The sequence below is a fragment of the Sceloporus occidentalis genome, unplaced genomic scaffold (assembly GCF_023333645.1).
Source record: "Sceloporus occidentalis isolate IW3139 unplaced genomic scaffold, rSceOcc1.0.p SCAF_5, whole genome shotgun sequence".
Lineage (NCBI taxonomy): Eukaryota > Metazoa > Chordata > Lepidosauria > Squamata > Phrynosomatidae > Sceloporus > Sceloporus occidentalis.
Genome location: NW_028316985.1, coordinates 41,397,426 through 41,424,195, shown reverse-complemented (window position 1 = coordinate 41,424,195; position 26,770 = coordinate 41,397,426). Strand labels below are relative to the sequence as shown.

Genomic DNA, 26,770 nt, shown 5'->3' with positions numbered 1-26,770 from the left:
ATTCAGCCATGTGTCCCCCATCCTATATCTGTGCATTTCATTTTTTCACCCTAAGTGTAGTTCCTTACATTTCTCTGTCTTGAATTTCATTTTGTTAGCTTTGGCCCAGCTTTCTAGTCTATTCAGGTCATTTTGAATTTTGATCCTGTCCTTTGCCTCCAAATTGATGTCATCTGCAAATTTGATGAGTATGCCCCCAATTCTGTCATCCAAGACACTCATAAAGATGTTGAATAGCACTGGGCCCAGGACAGAGCCCTGTGGGACCCCACTGGTCACTTCTTTCCAGGATGAAAAAGAGCCATTGTTGAGCACCCTTTGGGTTCGGCCGGTCAACCAATTACAGATCCATTTAACAGTTACTTTGTCTAGCCCACATTTTACAAGCTTGTTTGCAAAAATGTCATGTGAAACTTTGTCAAAGGCCTTACTGAAATCAAGATATACTATATCCACAGCATTCCCTTCATCTACCAAGCTAGTAATTTTATCAAAGAAAGAGATTAGGTTTGTCTGGCATGACTTGTTTCTCTGAAACCCATGTTGACTTTTTCTGATTATGGCATTGCCTTCTAGATGTTCACAGACTCTCTGTTTAATGATCTGCTCCAGAATCTTTCCTAGAACTGATGTCAGACTAACTGGACGATAATTGTTGGGATCCTCTTTTTTCCCCTTTTTGAAGATGGGGACAACGTTTGCCCTTCGCCAGTCTGCTGGGATCTCTCCTGTTCTCCAGGAGTTTTCAAATATGATTGCCAATGGCTCCGATATTATTTTTGCCAGTTCTTTTAATACCCTTGGATGGAGTTCATCTGGTCCCGGAGACTTAAATTCATTTAGATTAACAAGGTGTTCCTCTACTATCTCTTTACTTATTCTGTGCTGAAGTTCCCCTATTCTGTCCTCTGCTCCATTTTCCTCAGGTTGAGCACCCTTTGCCTTTTCTGAGAAGACTGAGGCAAAGAAGGTGTTGAGTAATTCTCCCTTTTCTCTGTCCCCTGTTAACATTTTGCCATCTTCTCCACGCAGTGGCCCTACCGTTTCCTTCTTCTTCCTTTTGCTGTGGACATATCCAAAAAAGCCCTTTTTATTGTTCTTAACCTCTCTAGCAAGCCTGAGTTCATTCTGCGCTTTAGCTTTTCTGACTTTACCCCTACACATGCCTGCTATTTCTTTGAATTCCTTTTTCGTGATTTCCCCCTTTTTCCATTTCTTATACATGTTCCGTTTCAAACTTAGCTCGGTTGAAAGTTCCTTAGTCATCCATCCTGGTTTCTTGAGACACCTCCCGTTTTTCTTTCTCACTGGAACTGTTTGAAATTGTGCCTTCAGTATCTCCCTTTTGAGAAAGTCCCATCCGTCCTGAACTCCTTTATCTTTTAGTATTTCTGACCATGGAATCGCCCTCAATACTTCTCTAAGTTTACTGAAATCCACTCTCCTAAAATCTAGAATGCGTGTTTGACTCTGCCTGTCTTCTCCTTTCCATTGTATAACAAACTCCAGGAGAACATGGTCACTTCCACCTAAGGATCCCACCATTTGCACCCCATTAACCAAGTTAGATGTCAGCAGTTGAAACAGATTGGTCAGATTACTAGTAAGTGTATATAAAAGACAGGGGCAAAAGGGGTAGGCTCAAAAATTTGTTTTGACTCCAAAATGTATATTGCAGCAAAGTTCTAAAGAGGAAAATGTGTTTGAAGATGGAGAGTCCATCACCTTCTGAGGCAATTTACTCCTTTGTCAAACAACTCTTTAAGTAAAAACGTTTTTCCTAATGTTTAGATGGAATATTTTATTATAATTTGAACGCACTGATTCTTGTTGTAGCCTCTGGAGCAGCAGAAGGCAAGGCCCCTCCATCCTCTATATGGCACACCTTTGGGTATTTAAGAATAGCTATCACTTCACCTCTCAGTTTTCTCTTCTCCAAGTTAAACAAACCCAGCTTTCTGACTCATTCCTCAGGATGTATGATTTCCAGATCTTTAATCATTCTAAGCTGCTAATTTGGGGGAAAGATGGAATAGAAACAACAACAACAACAACAACAACAACAGCTTGGTCATCCTTCTCTGGGCATGTTTCAGCTTGTCAGTACACTATTCTTGAACTGTGGTGCCCAGAACTGGACACACTATTTCAGGCAAGTTCTGATTCAGCCAAATAGAATGGAAGTACTACTTCCCTTGATCTGGATATTATGCTCTTGTCAATGACCATAAGACCCACTGGGTGACCTTGGGCAAGTCACACTCTCTCAGCCTCAGGAAAAGGCAATGGCAAATCTCCTCTGAACAAATCTTTTCAAAAAACCACCATGATAGGATTGCCTTGGAGTCATCCTAAATTGGAAATGACTTGAAGACACGCAATAACAACAAACATATAATATAGGAAATGAATTTATATTTAGTGTTTTTAGATTATATTTTATAATGTCCTACATCTTTCTCGAATGCCCTACATTTTGCCTACCTTGTCTTCTTGCCATATATACACACACACACACACACACACACACACACATATACACACTCTATAAACACACAATTAATATATAAATATATAAATATATCCTATATATATATATCCCCAATATATATATGTATATACACACACACATACATGCACCCAATTATATATACATATATATTATAAATGTACCCTATATATATATATATACATACACATACATATATACACCCAATTAATATATGTATACAATAAATATATTTTATATAAATGTACCCTCTATCTATTTACAGCCAATATATATATATATATATATAAAACTGTACTCAATGTATATATATGTGTGTGTGTGTATTAATTGGATACGTTTCAAGGTGAGCAGCTGTCCTGAAAGCAAAGGACAAGGCCCTGCAAAAGGGAGGACACTGAAGACAACATATATAAAAGAGAATATATATATATGTATATATATATATGTGTATATATATATATATAGAGAGAGAGAGAGACAATGCCTCATAATAATAATAATAATAATAAAAGTTTATTTTTATCCCGCTTTTCCAACTTGTGATCAAAGCGGCGTAGAGATTTAGATGAAAAATACATCAAGATAAAACGATGTTTAAAAAGAATGACAACAGCAACCATAGGGTCAGCTGAGTGGGGCATCCATAGGATTGCAGGGCCATGGACAGAGCGGGTAAAAGATAAGATGGCATCTGATGGGGGAAGGCTTGGGAGAAGAAAAGGGTCTTAAGGCTCTTCTGAAAGCGATCTAAAGATGTGTCTGCCGGGGTCTGCTTTTCTTTTCCAGAAGTCCCTCAGCTGAGGCTGACTATAGCCGGGGCGGAAAGGACACTCTTCTCTTCTGTCTCTCCCTCAGGCCCCGCGAGGGACCCTGATCCTCCTCCTTCCGTCGGGAGGAGGCCGCCGCCTGGGCCGTGATTTGAAGGGGGCCTGAGGACTAGGAGGCCGCATTGGGCGCTGCCTCCTGATTGGGCCTTTCGAACTGGGAGGGCGGAGGCGCTCTGTCTGGCGGCCCAGGGCTGGAGTGAGTGCTCCTCCTTCCCTCTGGGGCTGGCGGAGGTAAAGATGGACCGGGGGGACTGAGGCAGCGAAGGCGGTGAGCGGGGGGCTTGTTCCCGTAAGTATCTCCCTGGCCTCCCTTTGGAGGCAGCAAGGAGACGGAATTGCCTCAGGAGCCGAATAGACCATCCCCATTATTTACCACACTATTGTACACTCTTCTAGTGCTGCCATCCTGCCTTTTTATTGCTCTGCCTGCCTCCTGTTGCATTCTGAGGCTTGTAGTCCATTGAGGCCTAAGAGCCCCTTGGCTGAGGCTTATAAAGGCCCCTCTGCAAACTACGAGTCCCACAATGCAACAGGGGGCACCTAGAGCAGTTAGCTAGAGTGGCATAGCAGCACTATCAGAGTGTAATGAGGCAACCTACTAAACCTACTAAACCTGCTGCTACCACCACTACTACTACTACTACTACTACTAAACCGACTAAACCTAAGGCTAAACCTAAGGCTCCACAACACAATTGCAGAAAATAACCCAGTTTCAGACTGCTTTAGCTGCCCTGGGAATCATTGGATTTGTACTTTATTTTGGCTACAGAGCTCTCTCTCTGACATAGAAGGCTAAATGTTCCACAAACTACAGTTCCCAGAATTCCCTAGCATTGAGCCAAGGCAGTTAAAGCAGTCTCAAACTGGATTATTTCTACAGTGTGTTTGGGACCCTAAGGTTGCATCCATATTATAGAAATGACCTTGTTTAATACCACTCTATTAGCAGTGGCTGCATGCTATGGAATTCTGGGATCTTTTTGGTAGTTTGACATCACTTTAACTGCCATGGCTCAATGCTGTGGAATTCTGGGATTTTTTGGGGTAGTTTGACACCGCTTTAAATGCCATAATTCAGTGCTGTGGAATCCTGGGTATTTTGGTTAATTGTGGCACCAGAGGGCTCTCTGACGGAGAAGGCTGAATGTCTCACAAAACTACAAAATCCTAGGATTTCATAGCATGGTGCCATGGCATGGCTGCTAAAGCGGTGTCAAACTGGGTTATTTCTCCAGTGTGGATGCAGTCTAAGGTGTCTCTCCTTTTAATTTAGGGGGACCAGAACCATTCTGGCCTTAGGCAGAGTTAAGGGCGCACTGGCCTCAGATTTGAGAAGCCATGGATTGCTGTATTTTTACTGCCAGGAATGGGAAGATGTTGTCATGAGAAATGTGGCAGAATAAACTTGGATAGGTTTGAGGACTTTGTAGCTGGAGTAGAGACAAGTGTGTGGCGTCTTGTGAGCATCTTGAGTGTTGTGTCTCTTGTGTGTGTCTGAGGCAACAAATGGATCAGATTGGCCCTGAAGAGTGTTTTCCTCACTCTGCCACACTGTAGAAATAAAGCAGTTTGACACCACTTTGACTGCCATGGCTCAGTGTTATGGAATTTCTGGGGTTTGTAGTTTTGTGAGACATTTAGACTTCTCCATCAGAGAGCTCTGGTGCTCCACCAAACTACAGATCCCATAATTCCATAGCACGGAGACATGGAAGTTAAAGTACTGTCAAACTGCTTTATTTCTGCAGTGTGGTGGCAGCCCCTGTTTTCCAAAGCATGGAGTTTTGTGCTGGAGTGTTATCTTTTCCTTCCAATTCCTTTCCATTGTGGTGAGTGGGGGAAGAATGCTTTTTGCAATTACTTATGAGAAAACAATAATAATGCCTATTATTTGTCATTGTTACTAATATTATTATTATACTACTATTATTAACTTGAGTTGTTGTTTTTTCTTGTGTGCCTTCAAGTCATTACCAACTTATGGCGATCGTGAGGTTTTCCTGGCAAGATTTGTTTGGAGGAGGTTTACCAGCTCTTTCCCCTGAGGCTGAGAATATGTGACTTGCCCAAAGTCATCCAGTGGTTTTTATGGCAGAGCTGGGAACCCTGGTTTCCAGATTCGTAGTCAACACTCAAACCATTATGCCACACTTTTGTTATACCCTAACTTTCCCCCAAAATTTTGATTCAAGATGATTACTAAGTATGAGGTAGGAAGCTTTTTAGGACTGCAGCACTACAAGGACTTCCTGTTTAGAAATATAAAATAGAGGCTGGGATGTACTAATATATTTTCAATTTTATGTTAAAGTAATGGAGAGCGGTCTCAAAGTAAGTGTCTAGGGTCAACTGTGACCTGAAGACTATGGTCCAAAATACACCAGCTCTAGCAGACAAGGCTAAATATCTCACAAAACTACAGTTCCCAGGATTCCCTAACATTGAGCCAAAGCAGTTAAAGAGGTCTCAAACTAAATTATTTATCCAGTGTGTTTTGGACCTATGCTGCTGTGGAAATGTGCATTATGGCCCTATTGAAGTTACTGTGACGCTCTAATCTTTTATTCCTACTTTCTTTCTGGAGCAAGCCTTTGAGTGCATAGGTTCTGATTTGTTGTAGATTTCCCCAAACTGGCTGCTTATAGCTGTCAGACTAAAGGTCCCACCATCTCTAGCCATCATACTTGATAGCTATGATGGATGGATGGAGTTTGTTGTTGTTGTGTGCCTTCAAGTCCCTTCCAGCTTCTGGCGTTCCTAAGATGACCCTATCATGGGTTTTTCTTGGCAAGATTTCTTCAGAGGAGGTTTGTGATTGTCTTCCCCTGAGACTGAGAGCATGTGATTTGCCCAAAGTCACCCAGTGGGTTTCTGTGGCTGAGCCGGGATTCAAACTGTAGTCTCCAGAGTCCGAGTCCAAGACTCAAACCGCTACTCCACGCTGGCTTTCTGGTAGGAGTTACCCTCCAACATTTCTGGAGGGTGGTAGGTTGAGGAAGGAGAAGCTGGAAAAGGTAAGAACTTGTTGCAGGTAGTTTCTTGCAGGTTTTAGGAAAGCATGACATTTTTAATGAATATGAATTTGCATAGCAGATTGTAGGATAGATAGTCAACTAATAACTCAGCCTGTATATGTGACACATAATAATTTGAAGTTTCTCAAATTATCAATTGCAATTTTAGTTTGAGATCCAGATAAATCCTGATTGGGTGTTTCAAAACCAGTCTATATCTATGGGAATTTTACAGAAAATTTTCTACACAGCATGGAACATTTGCTAGTCATATGTACATATCATTTTTGAATCTTATTTCTCCATGAAGTCTACTAGTCACTACGAAAGGTAGGTCCAGATTTACCATATATACTTGTCTATAAGTCTAAAAGTTTATGCCCAAAAATTGACTCCAGAATCCTAGGTTGACTTATTTTCAGGTCAATGTGGTAATGTGATAGCAGCTCTTTCAGATTTCCCCATGGAGTTTCTTTCTGTCCTGAGCCAAGCAGATAGAGTCCTTGGTGACTGATTGACTGCTGTTTGTTAAAGAGTCCCTCTCCCGCCTGCATGCTTTGCTGTCTCAAAATACTGAAGCCTCATATTTATTGCTGCTTCCCTCTTGCCGCTTGCATACACACACTGAAGGAGCCTCCAAGTTTTACCCTTGACCTATCCACGGGTTATGTTAGAATCCATAATTTTGGCCCCAAATATCTCATATACATGAGACTGACTTAGGCCCCATACAGACAGGCCAAAATAAAGCTGCTTCGGGTCACTTTGGAGATATGCTGTTTAAACGATGCATGTGTCTTAAGAGTCCGGAAGCTGTGCCAAAGCTGTGCTCCAGTCCTTAGAACTGGAACGTGGCTTTGGCACAGCTTCCGGACTCGTAGGATGCATGCATTATTGAAACAGTATACCTCCAAAGTGACCCAAAGCAGCTTTATTTTGGCCTGTCTGTATGGGGCCTTAGAGTCAAGTATATACAGTATCACTATAAGTACCATGTTTGAATACAGTGGCTTAATTTCCTGAATAATATAAACAGAATGGAATTTGATTTGGGTTTCAAGTAAGGATGTTTCCTTCAAGGAGGTCTCTTTGAAACCACTTGGATTTACTTCTGAGTACATGTGTTTTACATCACCATTATCATCTAGGTTGCGGGGTCCTCTGTGAAAGCTGACAGGCAATATTGCTTCAGTACCCTGTTGTTAGTCTGATGCTGTTGTTAATCTGCTGTCCTATACAGACTGAGTATGTGAGTAAATCCCATTGAATTCAAAGAGGTTTATGGCTGAGTAGATACAGGGTTGCACGGTAAGATGTTTCATGACAGACATCTAAGCAAACCCTAAATCTTAACTATGATTTTTCACCCAATTCCAAAACCTGTTGCATCAGCAAATGTGCATTTGGGATAAAGAATACAAAGAAGAACAGTACAAGCCAGAACAGGGCATTAGCATTGTGAAGAGGTATGTCCTGGCAGATGTTTGGGATGTGTATTGTGCTCTGCTGATGGTTAAGAATAGTAGCAGGACAAAAATGCCTTCCAGCGTTGTCTGTGATGAAACACATTAAAGATCTTTTTATGCTCTAGGTGAGGGTGGATTCTGTAATTTAATTCTGAAGTATTGTTTAAACCAGTTTAAAAGAAAACATTGAAAGTTGCATTACTGGAAGAATTGGGTTTTCTCTTGTCCTCTTGCTTGCTTACATGCATGGTCTCTAAATCAAGACTTCCACATTGCAGCAGTGAAAACTACATTTTCTGTGTAAACATGGTCGAAAGGATATGCAAGAGGTGTCTTCTTTCCTTCTTTCCTTCCTTCCTTGCAGAACTTTACTAAAGCCCCAAATCCGTAGGTAGTGGTAAATTAGCAAGTGAGAATCTCATGTTAGATGTCCATTCTGTGTCTAGGAACATAAGCTAGACTATGACAAAACATGGAGTAAAAGAACATATCAGATGGGAACTAAGTTTCAGACTGTGCCAACACTGTACTTTTCACAATTTTCAGACCATTATGACATGCCCTGACTCACTAACACACCGAACAGACATTTGCTACCAATGACTAAAAAAGAAGTTCTTTTATATAGCAAGTCAAATCTAAAATGGTGTCACATGGCACGGGCCTTTTGAACATCTTAAAACATGCTTGAAATAGAAATAGAGTGACCTCATTTCCTGTTTAAGTTCTGTTTAAGGAAATGATACATCCAGCTGCTGATCCGGCTGAAATCTGGCCAGTTTTGGTTGAAAGAACTATCTCTGTCTAACTGTAGAATGGCCCAGAAAGATGCAAAAATATTGCTTCTAAATGAACTAAATTTAGTTCATAGGGTTGCCCCATTCTCCTTCATCATAAAAACTCAGAAGCACTGAAGATAGGGGTTTATAACTGGTATCTGTTATACCATCAAATAGGAAAGTTTAAAATTAGATTAAATTAATTCTGTGGTACCTTGAATCTGTTTGAGTTATCCAAAAACAAATACATTAGAAAGTAAACAGATTATATTTGGTATCACTGGGGAGAAACATACAGTGCGCCCTTGCCTTATGCAGCGGATCTGTCCCAACCCCACCGCGTAAGGCAAATTCTTCATAAGATTGAGCCCCATTTATTTGAATGGGGTGCGTCCCCACGGCATGGAGCACTCCAAGGGCACGTGGCCCATTCATCATATTAGGGCTCGCCGTACATGTGACCTCAAGTCCGCATATGGTGAGCCCGCGTATGGTGCAGGCGCGCTGTACTAAGGTATTGTATGTGACGCTATATTTGTGGTTTGCTGCTATAATTTCCTCATTGTAGTTGGGTCACTTCCTGTTCAGGTTTTCCCCTCAGCAGCAATGGGGATAGAAATGATAGAACATTGATAGAAATGGAGACTGCAGCCAGGAAATCGGAAGAAGATTAAGAATGGGAAGGACAGCTATGAAAGAACTAGAGAAGATCCTAAAATGCAAGGATATACAACTGAGCACAAAAGTTAGAATCGTACAAGCCATTGTATTCCCTATTGCTATGTATGGATCTTAGATCTTACAGTTAAGAAGGAGGAAAATCAACACACTTAAGCCATGGAGAGGAACAAGCCATGATTTGAAGGATTGGGAAGGCCACACGTAAAATGTATCCTCAGTATGTAGGTCTATTAATGCTGAGAAGCAGGGATTCAACTTTTTTCATTTTTATTGGATTTAAAATTATAATTAGAAAGAAATTAACAAGAAAGCAAAAAGCAGGGATAAATATGAAGTGAATGTCGACTCTGCATATATATTCAAACAAAAATCCACCAAATAGTGGTACCTTTATTGACCAATCAAAACAAATAATATACATGTTGCAAGCTTTCAAAGCTTCACTGGTTTCTTCATGAGGCAAAGTGTTAAAAACCGTAGAGGAGAAAAAATTATGTTAGTCATAGGCCTGCATTTTGCTATTAATGTTCTCAGTTCAGATGGTATGGAGGGGTGTCTCTTGCAGGTTGGCACCTCCTCTTTTTGGCCGTGTAGTGACTGGGAGATTCTCAAAGTCCAAGCAGTTTTAACATCCATTTGCAGCACAAAGAATACACTTCATTTGCAAGCCAGTATGTCTCCATCCTTGTGAAGCTACAGCTCCTTTGTTAGAAGGAGAGCACTGAATTTCTTAAGAAGTCTTCATATGTTTGCATCAAGAACATTTTAGGTGGTGTAGAGGTAAAACATGCCAATCCAGTAGAAGAAGAAAAATGTTTTACCTTTGTTGGAGGCGAAAACCTCAAAAAGAAAGGTCAGTCCACTGGCTCCTCTTTAGGGTTCCCCTGTTGTATATATATTATTTCCAAAACTACATTTCTTGCTTGTGAGATCTATATATGTTCATGTGTAATCAAAACAGTAATTTCTTTGGATAATTAAATAATAGAGTGTGAATGTTTATCTTGCCAGTCTAATGGTTTAGCGAAAGTTAAAGCACCTGTTGCTGGTGTTAACTGCCCTCAAATTAGCCTGACTCATGGTGGCCCTGTGGATGAGACATCACCAAGACCCCCTACCCTCCACTGCTCTGCTTAGGTCCTGCAAATTGAGGCCCATGACATCCCTGATGGATTGCATCCATCTGGCATGGTCTTCTTCTCTTGCTGCTATCTTTTACATTCCCTAGCATTATTATCTTTTCTAATGGGCCATGCCTTCTCATGATATGGCCAGAGTACATCAGCCTCAGTTTCGCCATCTTGGTTTCCAAAGAGAGTTCAGGGTTAATATTTTCAAAGACCTATTTGTTTGTCTTTTGGGCTGTCCATGGTATGCTCAGCACTCTTCTCCAGCAGCCCATCTCAAATGAAATTATTTTCTTTCTGTTGGTTTTCATTGTCCAGCTCTCACATCTGTGTATGGTGATGGGGAATATAATGGCTTGGACTATTCTAACTTTAGTGCTGAGTTGTATATCTTTACATTTTTGTATCTTGTCTAGTTCTTTCATGGCTGCCCTTTCCATTTCTAGTCCTCTTCTTATTTATTAACTGCAGACTCCATGCTGGTCAGTGTTTGATCCAAGGTATGGATATCTTGATTCCCTCATTATCTAGCTTGAATTTATGTAGATCTTCCATGGTCATTATTTTTGTTTGTTTTTATGTTCAGTAGTATGCCTGCTTTTGCACTTGCTTCCTTGACCTTACTTAGTAATTGTTCCAAGCCTATGATTTTTCCAATAGTAGTATGGTAGTGTCATCTGCATATCTTAGATTGTTGACATTTCTTCCTCCTATTTTCTCTCTTATTCCTTCTGAGTCCAAATCTGCTCTTCGTATAATATTTTCTGTGTACGTTGAACAAATAGGTTGATTCCTGTATGACCCCTTTGCCAACTGGGAACCATTCTGTTTCTCCATATTCTGTCTAACAGTAGCCTTTTGTCCTGAATACAGATTTCTCATCTGCACTATCAAATGCAATGGCATTCCCATGTTTTTAAGAGTGTTCCATAGTTTTTCATGCAGTCAAAGGCTTTGCTGTAGACTATGAATCACATGCTGATTTTCTTCTGTACCTAAAATAGCAGAAATTCAATTTCAATTTATCACAAACTTTATTAATATATTTAAATATACTTCTGTGGCAGATGTAATGTTCTCAAATAACCTCACTTTCATTCAGATGAACAGCTTTCTCTTCAACGATAAGCTTTGTGAAGCATGTGTGAAAAAATGAAGATAATGGACATTCTTCTAATACTTACTTTGTGAATCTTTCGCTTTATTCAGATTCTGAACATATCCTCCAAATTAGACTGTCTTTTGTTCATATTGTGGCATTTGGCATTTAAGGCTCTTGTTCGATTGTGTGGAGCTCCTTATTTTAATGAGAGCAGCTTCTTTGCTAGCTGTTCTAGCCATATTTTCCCTTCTAAAAAAGTCAATGGAGCTTCTTACTTTGGCTTGTAATTTAGACAAAGGGCTTTTTATGCTAAAAGAAATTTATTCCCTTGGACCAACTTGTGAGAAGAATAATACATTCATTAGTATTTGCCTGTTTATATGCTGCCTTATTGTGTACTGTGGAGAAGAGAAATAGCATTAGGAAAAGGACATGTGTAACTAACAATCAGGGAACATGTTAAACCTTTCCTTATACTGAAGATGTAGGATTTTAGTACCCTTAATACAGAAAAGGGGTTGCAGTTGCTGTTATTATTGAAAAACAGCTTTTTGGGAAGAGGAATTAAAATAAAAAGACCTCTTTTGTAAACTATTTGAACAAAACGATAGCTATAAAATAGCATTTGCATTCTAGTACATGATTGTGGGGGAAAACAAGTAATGCTCTTTAGTGTTGCCATAAATTATTTCCAGGATCAAATTTCTGACAGCATTCTGGCTTATAAAACAAAACAAAACAAATCCATTCTAAATGGGTCCACTGTGTATGTTTAGCTTGTAGATAGACACTTACCTGGTAGCTTGTAATGACTAAGAAATGCTTTTAGTTAGTTGGGACAAAAAGACATTCCCAGGCTTTCATATTCTTACTCTTCAGTGTGTTCCAGGATGTCAACAAAGCTAAGTATGTATTGGAAAGTATTCCATATGAACTTGTAAAGTCTGTGTATTGGGCAGGAGGGGAGAGAAATATGCCATTTTATGGCTCTTTTAATTAGTTCTCTGTATTCTCATTTGTTTGCACTTTTGACATCACATTTTGAAGCTTACACAGGACAAAATTATGACTAGAGCTGACAAGCTTAAAAAATTGCCTTGAGGCCTATAAACTGTAGGCTTCTGTCTAGTGTGCATGCTGAATGCTTTGACTATAAAAGATGGCGTATCTATATTGTGTTTTCACACACCAGTTTTTAATGTGTAAACTTGTAGATGACTCCAATAAAAAAAGAAATTGTCTCAGTTGAAATCTCTTGTTTTTTTTCCTAGGGAGATAACGGACATGCAGCACACTGTTCAGGTAGGTCAAATAAAAGTCTTTGAATTTTCTCTGCCTCATACATAAGTCTGGCAATGTGTTCTGAAGATGATAGATACATACATTGACTTAGTGTGCCACAATTATAAACATACATTTCACACATTCATAATGTGTGTGTTAATGAAAGCTCAAAGCTGCAATTTTCCAAAGGTGGGCCTGGAATCCAGAACCCATGATTATGGCAGCCTATAGAGAAAAACAAACTCACTGACTAATCGGGAAGCTACTCTAAAATAATTGTGAATCAGTTGGGTAGCATGCAGTATAGTGATATGACTGACTTAAAACACTTTTCATCATTTTCAGAATGGGTTCATAATGGTTAACAATAATGTTCAGATATAACTTGCATCCTCATGAAGATATCAAGAGTGTGGTCAAGTAATCTCATTCTGTTGTTGGTATTCCTTATAGGTATGGTTTGGAGAAGATCTCCCTTTAAGTCCACGAAGTCCACTTACCCCAAGGCATGGACCTGGCTTAGCAGATGTTCTACTCTATGACCAGTGGATATCTGTCCGACATGAAGCAACTTTGGTTCCTATGCAGGAAGACCTTGCCATCTGGCTATCTGGCTTGTTGGGTAAAGCAGCCATATATATTTTTCTCTTTGAAAGAACCATCCCTCTAACTACCATTAACTAAAGTTCAGCATAATGAACAGAGTTCATACTAACATATACACTATTGTACAAAAAAACCCTGCAGGTGTTAGTTCCTGCTCATTCCTGTTTTGTTTCCTTGTATCTTTTCTGTCTCTAAAGTATTAATGACTGCTAAGATCACAGTTTGGAAAGTTACATTTTTGGAGTGGAGGGCCCAGAATCCCTAGCTTGCTTGGCTGTTGGAATAGTGATCCAAGAAAATAAATGTTCCATGCTTCAGCTAATAATACACAATAATGTATTTCTATTATTATTTTTTAAAATTAATCTTATGTACACAATCTTTTTTTTAATCAGTGATTAGTCAGGCTAGTTTTTGGTCCCAAAGTTAATTTCTAATTATCACTATTGTAATCAAAAACACAGATTGCATTCTTAGAATCATAAGTTGGAAGTAGCCACATGGGCCATCAAGGCCAAACCCCTACTTAGCGTAGGATCTCCTGCTAAAGTACCACCAGCAGGTAGCTGTCCAGCCTCTTTGTGAAGATGCCCAGAGAAGAAGATCTCACCACCTATGTAGGCAATTGCTTCCATTGTTGAACTTCTCTTTCTGTCAAGAAGTTCCTTCTAATATTCAATTGAAATCTGCTGTCCTATAACTTCAGACCATTAGACCTTATCTTACCCTCTAGGGCAGCAGAGAAAAGGCCTGCTCCCTCCTCCCTGTGGCAACCCTTAGGTATTTCAAGAGTGTAGTCATATCACCCCTCAGTCTTCTCATCACCCAGCTGAACATGTCCTGCTCCTGCTCCTCTAATTTTTCCTCATATGTTTTGTACTCCATACCTCTTATTATTCTTGTTGCCTTTCCCTGAACTTGTCTATGTCTTTCTTAAAATGAGGTGCCCGGAACTGAATGCAGTACTCCAGCTGAGGCCTGCAGTGTAGAATATAGTGGGACTATTACTTCCTTCAGCTTGGAAATTATGCTTATACTAATGCAGGTTAAAATACCATTCATCTTCTTTGCTGCAACATCACATTGCTGGCTTATATTCAACTTACATTCAACAATGATCTAAAGGTCCTTTTCACATGTAGCACTGCTGAGCCATGTATCCTCCATGCTATACCCGTGCATTTGATTTTTGTGGCCAAAATGTAGAATTTTGCATTTGTCTCTACTATATTTCATTTTATTAATTTCTTCCCAATTTTCTTCCCAATTTTGAATTTGTTCTTGTATTCCAGTGTTAGTCCTCCCAGTTTTATATAATCTGCAGACTTGATACAGATTTCCTCCATCCTATCATCTAAGTCATTGATAAAAATGTTGAAGAGTAATAGCCCTAGGACAGAACCCTGAGGCATTCCACTCAAGACCTCCTTCCCATTTGAAGTGCAGCCACTGATGATGACTCTTTGAGCACAGTTTTCCAGCCAATTATAGATCCGTCTGACAGAGTTTCCATCTATTCCATATTTAATCAGTCCACTAATAAAAATCTAAACAAACTGATTGAATAGTGTGAATGACATCTGTGAGACTTTATTTCTAACCTGTCAAGTGTGAAAAATGTATCACTGAGTTTTGGCCTCCCCGTGGTTCATTCAGCCCTATGCAAGTTCTTTCTGATTATCTGCACTGTTTGTAAAAAGTATTTGAAGTGAGCTGGGAGGGGAGTTTGAAGGACTGATTTGAATGGAGGAAAGACAGACAAAGAAAGGGTTGGGACGGTTATGTCTTGGTGAATTTATGATGCAGCCATACTTATGCATGTCTGTATTGTCACTCTGAGTCTTTGTCTTTCCTACGCAAATGAAGAATGTGTCTCTTTTACAGGGGTAGAACTGACAGCGGAAGAACTGTTGGAAGATCTTGATAATGGTGTATTACTGTGCTTGTTGATTGGAGTCATTCAAAGTGCAGTTAAAAAAAGCTGTAACCCAAATGACTTAAGTGTAAGTGATGTGTTAATCATAATATTTTAAACTTAAAAGTTATATTACCTACAGATTAATGCCTGCCAATGTTCACACAGAGACAGCAATATGTGAACTGAATGTACTTTAAATTTAAATTTACAGCACTTTATAAATAAAAGTTAATAATAATAATACTTGTTTAGCCTGCTAAACACAATTGTGACAACATCAGAAAGAGCCTTTGCATTATCCACAATTAAGTATAACCAGCTGTATATGTTCATATTCCGTTTCCATTGTGTGAGGCAGTTAAGTGAAAGCCTCAGAGCAGAGCTTTTTAAAATAATGACATATTGAAGGTGTTCATAACTGCAGTGGTAGGTACCACTGCTTAGTTAGAAATGGCTTTAGCATGTCATTATAATTCATTTTGAAAATAGCTTTCCAAAATCTACCTGAGAGTGTTGCTAAGCAATAAATGGTGTCCCATTGTTCTTTGCATACGCACTGAGATTGTCTTCCAGCACTGATGTTACTGTAGTTTTTATCTTTATTTGTTTATATTTATTGATTGAGTAGTTATAGTTATAGTGTGCCTTTCCTCCAGCAAGCTCAAGACAGCATACATAGCCCCTCTCCTTCTCCACTTGATTCAGACTGTGACAGTTTTACCCTGGCAGTGCATGGCTTCCATCTATGTGGGGTGGTGAATCTGTTCCAGATTTTAGCTTTGAATTTTAAAGGAACTATTCAGTATGCTGAACATATCTCCCAAATAGATGTCAGCAGTTTGAATAGTTCCTTTAAAGTTTGAATTAAAACCTAGTGCTGATCTGCTGCAGGTTGTTGTTGTTATAATATTTATTTATATCCCACCCTTTCCCCAAAATTGATTGAGAACTATTGGGCTCAACTTACCCCAGTTACAGTTCTTATTTTTAGATAATGCAGTTTGACTGCACTTTAACTGCCATAGCTCAATGCCATGAAATTCTGGGATTTGTGGTTTTGTGAGATATTTAGCCTTCTCTCTGAGATCTCTGGTACCACCAAAAAACTACAAACCCTTGGATTCCATAGGAGGGAGCCATGGCAATCAAAGCAGTGTCAAACTGCATTATTTTTGCAGTGCAGATGCAGCCTGGTTGGAAAAGAGCTAGCTGAAGGTCAGGTTACTAGAAAACAGTGCAGGACTATGTCAGAAAATAATGCCATAGAGCCTCCAACTGTTTGACCAGAGTTATTAAGAGACTGAGGCTGCAATTCTGTGCCCATTTACCTGGGAAGTAACTCCCAAATTTCCCCACCTGTGGAAAGTCTCTGTAGTCATGTGTTCGATTATGCTGTAGAAGTGTTGTTTTAGCAACGTGTGTGGTGGCTAGGATTGTACAACCAGTAGAAAGGGTGCAAGCAAGACCATCTGGTATATTCCCAGGAAAAAGAAAAGCTAATTTGGAAGGAGGTATGAAAAAAATCCACTGATCTTAATATTCTCAAATGTTATATGAACTGAAATTAATTAGAAATGCCAGTGGGTCATATGTTAAGTCTCCTGACAAACTTGTACTACTTTTAGATTAGTGGAGCAGTGTTCTGTAGGTTCTGTATAACCTTAAGGCATGTTCTGATTTTTCCATGTGATGTCCTGTTACTTCTTTTCTCAACTTTTGCTGGAACAATATTTTTTTGAACAACCTTTCAAAGCATGTTTTCAGCACTGCAAGTAGCAAGTCATACAGTTATGGATTATACTCCAATTTGAGGGAAGCATTTCTGACAACCAAAGGCTAACCTCCACAAACTTTGGAGCATGGTCTATTTATCCCTGTCTCAACTGAGTCCTTGGTATGGCCAGTCAAAACCGCTTAAATCACTACTGTTACATATATAGCAAAGAACAGTTTCTTTTGCAGTATTATCTATTTTGGAAAATATTTTGAAGGGCCTTTCATCTGATCAGAAGACAACTTCACACACACCCCCCAGTGGAAAACCCCCATTAAAAAAAAGTAAATTGTAAGGGCATTTTGATGATGTAGTTGTGGTTGGTGGCTTTTATGTCACTCTTGTGGTGAATCTACTCCAGGTGTACTCCAGTTGTTGAAGAAAGTGCCTTGTCCTATCCTTGAAATAGACTCTACACCTTGGATAGCAACTATAAGTTCAGACTCAAATCTGGAGTGCATTCATTGCCCCACTAGCATCGGAGATCCTGACTGTCCCTGGTATAAGAATTTTGCAGATTTTCTAGTTGTTACAAATAAACTTTACTCTCCCATTTTCCTCTTCTCAGAATTTCCCTTTGAAAAAAGTCCCCTGTAAGAAAGATGCTCCTTCAGGATCCTTCTTTGCCAGAGATAACACAGCGAACTTTCTGAACTGGTGTAGATGCATTGGAGTGGATGAGACTTACCTCTTTGAATCTGAAGGCTTAGGTAATTATATTATTCCTGATGATATCACACAGCCAATTTGATAGTTCCTTGTCCTCAGGTTTACAATCTAAAAAGACATGACACAGAAGAGAAGGGAATGGCAGTGGGGAAGGGGATCTAATCCAACAGATACTGCTGATTGTTTTCACACATACACATAGGCAATTAAGACTGAAGGATTTAAACACAAAATCCCAAAAAGGCCATGAATTTTTCATGAATTCTATTTTTAAAAGGTGAGAAATGGATTGCTAATTAAATAGACACTCCCACATATCCTCCTATCCTGAGGCCTTGTCATTCAACAACAAACCAACACAGAGATTAACATGTAAATCACTTCCTTCCAGCCAGGGGTTACACAATGTATATACCCCACTCACTTTCATGCCACCAACCTCTAAAGATGCCAGCCACAGTTGCAGGCAAAACGTCAGGAAAAAATTATTTCAGAACACAGCCATATCATCTGAAAAACCCACAAAAAACTATGGATGCCGGCCATGAAAGCCTTCGACTTCACAGTATTTGGATTGATTTATTCTTATGATTCCTTTGCAAAGCACATTTAATAAAACACATGGTGCACAACATTTTTAGGAAAGACGATGCTGAAGAAAGGATAGTGTAACAACTTACATGTGCTAAGAGAATATACTAACAGAAAGAGAACCAGTATTTTCGTTTAGTCTTAGAACAAACAAGAAAATGTTTGTGTCCATGGTCTTGAGAACTTTGTTACAGAAGAAGTGACTTTGTAGGAGAGGTAGGCAACAGTGCAAGCCTAGAAGACTGGAGAGCTGCAGCTGCACTTGAAAAATAAATAAATAAATAATCAAATGGCTCTAAGATGTATGATTTTTGGCTTCAAACAAGCCTCTTTGGGCCTAAATTAGCACAGGGGTTGGAAGGATTTTGTGAAAATGCATCCCATAGACTTTAGTGATCATTTTGGAGCATTTTAGCCAAACCAGTGTTGTTGTTTTTGAAAAATTCTGAAAAATTGTTTTTGATTGGGGGTGGGGTCGGGGGATCCAAATATAGTGGAAATGCCTTCCATAAGCTCTAGAGTGCATTGCGGAGCATTATAGAGGGGAAACATGTTTGACCCCTGGGAGGCCACAAAAACATCCCCAGGGGGCTGCATGCAGCCCATGGGCCACACTTTGCCCACCACTGTTCTAGAACAAGTGGGGGCAACTGTGATTTTTGGCTACAACTCCCACAATCCCTCACCATTGCCTATGCCAGCTGGGGATGATGAAAACTGTAAGAAGAAAGATGGGGGACCAGAATTGCCAAACTCTGTTCTGGAATATTTCTGGCTGTTGCAGAAGGAACAAATCTTAAACCTGAGCTGGACAAATGTATTGTCCATGCTATATGATGTTCTTTAATAGAATGTGCAAGCTTCTTTCCTTCCTTCTTCTACAGTATAGTCACATAACTATATTCTTGAGAGGTTTTTTTTTTTTTTTGATGTGGTAATCTCATTTCATTTTCTCACTTCTTAAGACATTGCAAGCTTTTTATCTTAAGTCAAACTTTCAAATGTCTTGAGTAAGTCACCAGGTAGTGAATCACAGTAATCAACATACAAGATACCAGGAAAGTATGAGTGAAATGTGGGACCTTTTCTGAAATCCAACTCCATCTAGTAAAGTGGTGTGTGCTTCAGTGGGGGGGGGGGGGGGGGCGCACGGGGCACCTCCATTCAAGCCCATGGGGCTTGAATATAAGCGATTTTCCATTTTTGTGGGGAAGGTGGCTGGAATGGATCCCCCGGGGAAACAGGGGGCAACAGTATATACGAAGAACCAGTTGATATGGATGGCCAGAGCTCATGTAAACCTCCTGGGCATTAATGCTGGGCAAAGCCTAAAAATACAAGATAATGGTTCATAGTGGTAGAGAAAGAAATGGGTGGCCTTTCAAGCCCAACTGCTTGGATCAACGCCTTCCCATAACTACTTCTTTGCATTTGTCATTTAGATCCCTTGCAGGATGCCCTATAGCACAGGAAACAATGAGATGCCCTCTGGTGTTTTGGACTATGAATGACCATTGACTATGCTGGTTAGCACTTATAGGATCTGTCGTTCAAAACATCTAGAAAATTCCAATCAGATTGGGGAAAGTTATTATATTTATTTAAGTAATGTGTATGCAACCATTCTCCTAGCTTGTTACATATGTTCTGTACACCTTTTTTCCTGGGTGAAAAATTCTATTTCTGGCAAAGGGATGGAAGACACAGCATGATGATGATGAAAATTCATGTGTGTTTGCATAAGAGGGGTCTATGTTCCTGATTCCGTTACTTTGATGAAAAGAAGGTGCTGCATTGGTGCAGGGTTTTTAAATTCTCTTCATGAGATGTACATGTTTTACTGATTTGATCTACGGACTTTATAAAGTGACTTGCAAGAATCAGATGCATTTAATTTATCATTTCCTTCCCACCAAATGCCAGTGTACCTGGGCAAATAGGGCATCAGTGATTGCTATATTACAAAAAGTACTTATAACAGTGTATGCATGACTGCTGAATTAGACAGCCAGATTAAGCACTCTTGTGTCTGCATTGGCAATGATTTGTTGGTTATTTCTACACTGCAATAAAAGCATGAGTCTTGGATTCTATCCCCCTGTACAGTTCCTTTTTAAATGGCTATGGAAATACAAATGGTCTAACGAATTCACAATTATTCCCTTCAAAGAACTTCAACATTTCATCCCTTTGACTTCAATAGAATTGTCTTGTTAATTAAAATTTTGACATTGTCTTATTTTAAATAAATGCACACTCATGTAAGTCCCAACCCTGAACAAGAAGTACTGCTTAAACTGTGCAATCCTTATGCTTGTTGAAACATGATACTTTACATATTTGGTTTGTATGTTTAAAAACAAACACACACCCAGGACTATATACTTGTGAAATGCTTAACACAAACTCTGATTTTGAACTTTAGTCAGCTTCTGACTGACAATTATTTGTATTTTATATTCAGTTTAATGTCACTATATTTAGAGGAAGCATATGTCTTCAATCCTAATTACATTTTTGTTATTATTTACTTGTTTTACTTTTTTATATAAATGAAATTTATGAAATTTAGACTTAGAATAAATTTCCCTTGGATTTAGTCACAAAACATGCACAATATTGTATCTTGTTTTAGATGTAGATGAAAGTATTCAGAAGACTGCTGACTATATGGAGTTGCTGTCTTACAGTTGCTGGCATAAATGGATGCTTTGTATGTTCTTGGCAGTGAGCCTCAACAAAAGAGCTGAATTCCTCTCAGTTTTCAGTGCCCTTTTGCTAGCACTTTTGGCTGGAGGAGAGAAATAAGGAGGGCTTTGTGCTTGGGCATTGGATTCCCATGTGTGGGCACAGAGCTATGACTCCACACACAACTTATTTGCATCTGAACAATGCAAGTGCTTTAACAATGTTGTCCAGTGAATACTTGAACTTTGAACAACAGGACTGAAATTCCTGTGCAGTAATGAACTTGCTCTGAGTGACCGTGTGGAAAACACTGGCCTAAATTAGACGTTGACCCATATGCATTGAGGAAAGTGCTTCTGCACCCTGTGTCCCCTGCTTCATGATATGGGCTATGCACCTAAAATGGAATGTGTTTCATGCAGTCCTAGAAAAAGTCTTGACCATTGACCATGTGTGCAGGCTGTATTCAGACTTTATAAACTTGTAATTATATCTACCAATATTTTGAGGCAAAGAGGAGGGCAGGAATGCTCTGACTCTGCTCTACTTGTGTGAACAGAGAGAGTTGCTTTTCACTCTACCTCCCTTTCATGTAAACATTTTTTCTCTTTCTACTTTAGAGTAGGAAAGAGTATAATAAAATACGTTCCATTAGGAAATACCATTGAACGAAATGACGATCTGTTGCATATCTATACCACTGACCCCCCCCCCCCCCCCCAGGTTCTCTGGCACCAGGAATAGGAATAAGTCGCAGACTTCAGAGCAAATATGATTTTAATAAAGGTATCTCCATAAGGCTGGGGAACATCCGGTGATCCAGAACTTGTTGAAGAATAATTCCCATTGTCTCTGACCATTAATCATGCTGGTTGGACAGTAACAGGAGCTACCTTTCATTAGCCCTACAGGTTCCTTTCCTCTGTGTCCTAGAGATTTGAAGCAAAAGCACACAAAATTGGTGGGGTTTGCTTTTTCCTTTTTTTTTTTTTTTTTTTTTTTTTGACAAGTTTATGTGAACGCTGATAAATTTTCATGATGATGGGAGCTATCATATTATAACTTAGGGTTGGAGAAGGTTCTGTTGCAAATGGGATTACACATAAAGAACAATGTGTGTCAGATCTTACTAGTACAGGGTTACATGTCTGTATGGGTGTTGCAGCGCTATGAAGCTTGGAAATTGTCTGCCATCCCAAATGCATTTAGCTTTGAAAAGCTCCACTGACCCAAAACTATTGTTGTGTGTGTAGCCTTAAGTTAACACCTCTTTTTCTTATGTATTCTTATTTTCTTGCAGTTCTGCACAAAGATCCAAGACAAGTATATCTTTGTTTACTGGAAATTGGACGCATTGTCTCAAGGTGTGTATTCATTGCAGTCTTAGGCAGATGCTTTCAATATGTTGTGAGCATTTAAAAGATTTCCTGAAGTTTGCTTCAACAGAGTTGAGGTATGATCCTATAGTACAGTCATGAGTGGGCATCCCAGGAGCCATGGAATACAGAGCACCTCCCTGTCTCTGTGTAGACCTCTTTTTCAAATAGTGGTGGAAAGGTCTGCCACTGCTGTTGCTTTATGAGTCACCAATGCTTCCATTGTAGTTTAAATCACCAATGTGTCCATACAGTGTGCCTTTGCCATACGCGAGCACACTATATGCAGCTTCCTGCTTATGTGGAAGTTGCATGACAATCTAAACAATGGCGCACACATCCATGGTGCATGCGCCACCGCCACGTGCATGTGCCCCATTGTTTCCTATGGGGCGTGAACATATGTAGATTTTCCCTTATGCAGGGGGGGGTCTGCAACAGATCTCCCCGCGTAAGGGGAGGGCCCACTGTATATAAAACTTTCTTTAAAAAGACCTGTACTGCTAGTGCAGAATTGATCTCCAAGGAACACTTGTTTGCACCTTTTCAAATTGTTTGACAAAAGATTTATTGGGGAGCCAGCTTATGCTCCAAATAATTTATAGCACACTGTATTATCACATATCTGTGGATATGTGTGTGGCCATATACACACACACTCTTCTTAATTTAATGCAATATATTTTCTCTCTTCTCTCTATTTCTGTTCTATAGATATGGAGTCGAACCTCCTGTTTTAGTAAAACTGGAGAAGGAAATTGAATTGGAAGAAACCTTATTGCTGTCCTCTGATCCTGTAGCTCCTGTTGTCACTCCCAAATCATGTTGTCAACATGAAGAACTGCATGAAGCAGTAAGTGTCATGTACACTTTGTCCTATTTAGTCTTATTGGAGAATGGGATCAAGGGGAATCTTGGAAGCCTGACACTTGTTGTGAATTATTGTCCAAACCAGTCCATTTGCTGCTCTAGTCATGATCAATATTAGTTAGGGATATGAAACCTTACCTATTTTATTGTTGCCTACAAGAACAAAATTATAAGAGTTTTTGCGCAGTTTTCAACCCTTTTTTTGTAATTTGGTATTTTTTCATGAAAAATGTGCTTACCTCAAAAAACATTACAATATTATTATATTGAGATTCTTGTAAATGGGTATTTAGCTTGTTTTATTTGCTTTAGATTTCCTTTATCAAGCAAGGTTCTGAAGTAGATGTCCTACAAAACTACTTGATTCTATGACTTTTAGATGTGGTTGGCATTTTTGATGGAAGAATGTTAATAAAAGATACCTTAGTTATTTTGTTCAGTTTCCTGAAACTTCTAAAATCAGTTTTGTTTTATATTAGTATTTTATCATACAGTAGTTTCCCAAAATGGTATAGTCCACTGCCTTAATCTTCAACCAGGCTTCAGACATAGATTTTAGAGCCCAACTGAACTAAATGTAAAACTCCTTGATTTCAGTAAAATTTAACCAGTTGAAGTATATGCTTAGGATTGCAGCATAACATGGCAGTCTTATGACTGTTTACTCAAGGCAAGGGAAATTAGATCACAATACAGGAAGAAAAAATGCATGCTGTTGTAAATATAAATCACAGTGGAAATTACTAAAGTGTTCTTTATTTCCTCTATACTTATATGAGTGTATTAACTGCTTGAGAGTTTTGAGGAAGAAGAAAGAGATTGTTATATTGAAATGGGTATCATTTTGGATTTCTATGATACAGTTTTTCTTTTTGGCATTCTGTGATAAAAAAATTAGTTTATATTTAATTTGTCTTTTAAAAATCTTGAAAAAGTTAACATGCAATCCTTATAACTATAGGTTAAACACATTGCTGAAGATCCTCCTTGCAGCTGCTCTCACAGGTTTTCAATTGAATATTTATCTGAAGGACGTTATAGGTTAGGAGACAAGATACTCTTCATACGAGTAAGTGCAATTTCTCAAAATGTTTTTGATCTGACCCTTAGCACTGGTGATATTATTCAGCCTGAACATAATCTCATCCCCATATATGTTGATGCTGTGCCACTAAGACATTAATCAACCTGGTGATTGTATCTTCCCAGGCTTATCACCTGTTTGGAAGAATGTCCCTTTCTCAGTAATGCCAGGGCAGTAATTCTGTCAACCTGCTGTTGTAGAGGTTTGCATCTTAACAAACCTGATCTTCTCTTGGTCTCCTCTTATAAAGTGTTGGTTTTTTTTTGTTGGTTTTTTTTTTTTTTTTTTTGGATGTATAATTTCTGGGAAGAGCAGATAAAGAGTAATGCTCAACGTGTCTCACTCCAAAGAAGGAAAAGGCATTAAAGGCAATCAGATATGCATTAAATGCTTACTGTAGGAAAGTATACCACATTCTAACCAGATATTCTGCCCCTGTTCTTTTTTTCTTCTCTACTCCTAGATGTTACATGGCAAGCATGTGATGGTACGTGTTGGTGGGGGCTGGGATACCCTTCAGGGCTTTTTGCTCAAGTATGATCCTTGCCGAGTGCTGCAGTTCGCAACTTTAGAGCAAAAAATCTTGGCATTTCAAAAAGGTGCATCCAGTGAGACAGTTCCTGATTCATCTTATAGAACTCCCCAGCCTCCAGTCATGAACCCCATGTCTGCTGTTGATACATATCGGAAACAAAATTCAAAGCCTTCTACTCCATCTTCAGCTCGTGTAGCTAATAGAAAGCAGGCAATAGCAAAGTCCATACAATCACCTGCACTTTCTTCCCCCAAAGCATCAATGCAAACACCTTCTAGAAGCCAGTGTGCTTCTGGCCAACTGAAGTTGAAAAGTTCCTCAGTGAATAATGCATGTCCATCTTCCAAATCCTCAACTGCTGCTTCAAAAAAATTAGCACATCCTTCTCATCAATTATTGCCCATGTCCAAATCTATACAGCCTGTGAATAAAGGTTCTGCACCACCCTTACATAGAACTGCTGTAACATCTTCAGAATATCTTCAGAAACATATCTTGTCACCAGTCCAACTTACACGTCCCCAATACTCTTCAGTCATGTTGCATCCTGCCCCTTCTTGTTCAACAAATAAGCTTTCTGAGCTGCCTGGGACAAAAAAAAGGGTGGCCTCTGAAGAGATGCTTGATTCTCCAAAGAGCAGTGCACAGCTCAGTACCACAGCCAAATCTAAACTTCTTTCAAAAACCTCAGCTAAGTCTACACGGCCAACTAACAGAACTCCTTGTGGTTCTAAACCAACATGTTCTCAACAGTCTTTTGCAACATCAGCAAAAACAGTTTCCAAAACTACTACTTCCCAAATGTTATCAGCACAGTTTTGCTCAGCCAGAGGCACACCAGAAACTAAACAGGCCAAAAATATCAAAACTGCAGCTGTTGGCAAACAGTTGGGTTCTACCTCCTCGCTTATAGCAGGTAAATCAACACAACTGGCATCTGCATTAGGATCAAGGAATAAAAACACATCATCATCTGCTATTAATCATTCCTCAAGCAAGAATTTACAGGCCCAAACCAGCAGAGCAAAACCTCTGGTGGGATCCAGTGTGTCCAAGCATTCTGAGCGTACTCCATTATCTGTTGTACGTCTTCCCCAAAAATCTACTATAGCCGAGACCAGAAAAAAGACAATGCAAGCTGCCACCAAAAGTCAATCTCCAACTAAAGCCGCCTGGAAGAATGATAAAAACTTTGATCTGGCTGCTAAGAAACCTCTTTTAAAAGTAAAGGCTGATACTGTCACTACTAAGGGAATGCCTGGTGGATTAAAGGATCCCACATTGAAGAAGAAAGATGACAACTATTTTGTTATGTCTGGAAATAAGAAGCTTAGAAAATAAAACAAGGAGGTTACCTGGTGATTTCCAATAGTTAACTTCATTTAAGAGAAAGCTAACATTAAATAATGACATTGCAAATGAAATGCCTTTAAACAATACAATTTGATATGTTCTGTTAGTCAGTTAAAAACACTTCCCCAGAATGCAGTAATATATTGATCAGTTTCAGGTTTTGGGGTACTTTCCCATATTTATCTGAGATGATAAAGTCTTCATAAAATGTTTGTTCATATTTCACATCGCACATATTCCTGAATGAATCACATGAGCGAGATTATATTTTCTATACTGGGAGGAAAGCTAAGTATTAGTTCTCCATACTGTATTAGTAGTTGATGCTTGGGAGACATATTTATTATGAAATATTAGCAGAGCTTTGAAAAGTGAATTGTTTGGACCACAGCTTGGAAAACATCTTAGCCTGAATGGCCATGATCACTTGGAAATTCTGGAAGTTATATTCCAAAATTAGCTTTTCCAAGCTCTCTGCAAATGAAATGCTCACATATATTGATTCAGTTCC

The 26,770-nt window shown here is 39.2% G+C and overlaps 1 protein-coding gene across 3 annotated transcripts; it reads left to right on the top strand.

Annotated features, from left to right (window-relative positions):
* The first annotated feature begins 3,510 nt into the window (after positions 1–3,510).
* On the top strand, positions 3,511–26,770 carry LOC149312060 (GAS2-like protein 3). Of its 3 annotated transcripts, none has more exons than XM_089523868.1 (9): positions 3,511–3,570; positions 12,783–12,813; positions 13,249–13,417; positions 15,286–15,404; positions 17,662–17,803; positions 22,342–22,405; positions 23,132–23,270; positions 24,249–24,356; positions 24,835–26,770. In XM_089523868.1, the coding sequence occupies exons 2-9, from the start codon at positions 12,796–12,798 to the stop codon at positions 26,245–26,247; spliced, it is 2,172 nt and encodes a 723-aa protein (XP_089379994.1). In that variant the 5' UTR covers positions 3,511–3,570; positions 12,783–12,795; the 3' UTR covers positions 26,248–26,770. The 3 variants fall into 3 exon arrangements, with proteins under 3 accessions (XP_089379994.1, XP_089379993.1, XP_089379992.1); XM_089523867.1 differs by having other exon boundaries at positions 3,511–3,628; XM_089523866.1 differs by lacking the exon at positions 3,511–3,570 and adding an exon at positions 5,331–5,552.

Bases quoted from the DNA above. Each gene is read 5' to 3' on its own strand.
- LOC149312060 (XM_089523866.1), top strand. The intron at 17,804-22,341 runs GTAATTATATTA...ATTTTCTTGCAG, and splicing joins CTTTGAATCTGAAGGCTTAG to TTCTGCACAAAGATCCAAGA. The intron at 24,357-24,834 runs GTAAGTGCAATT...CTCTACTCCTAG, and splicing joins ACAAGATACTCTTCATACGA to ATGTTACATGGCAAGCATGT.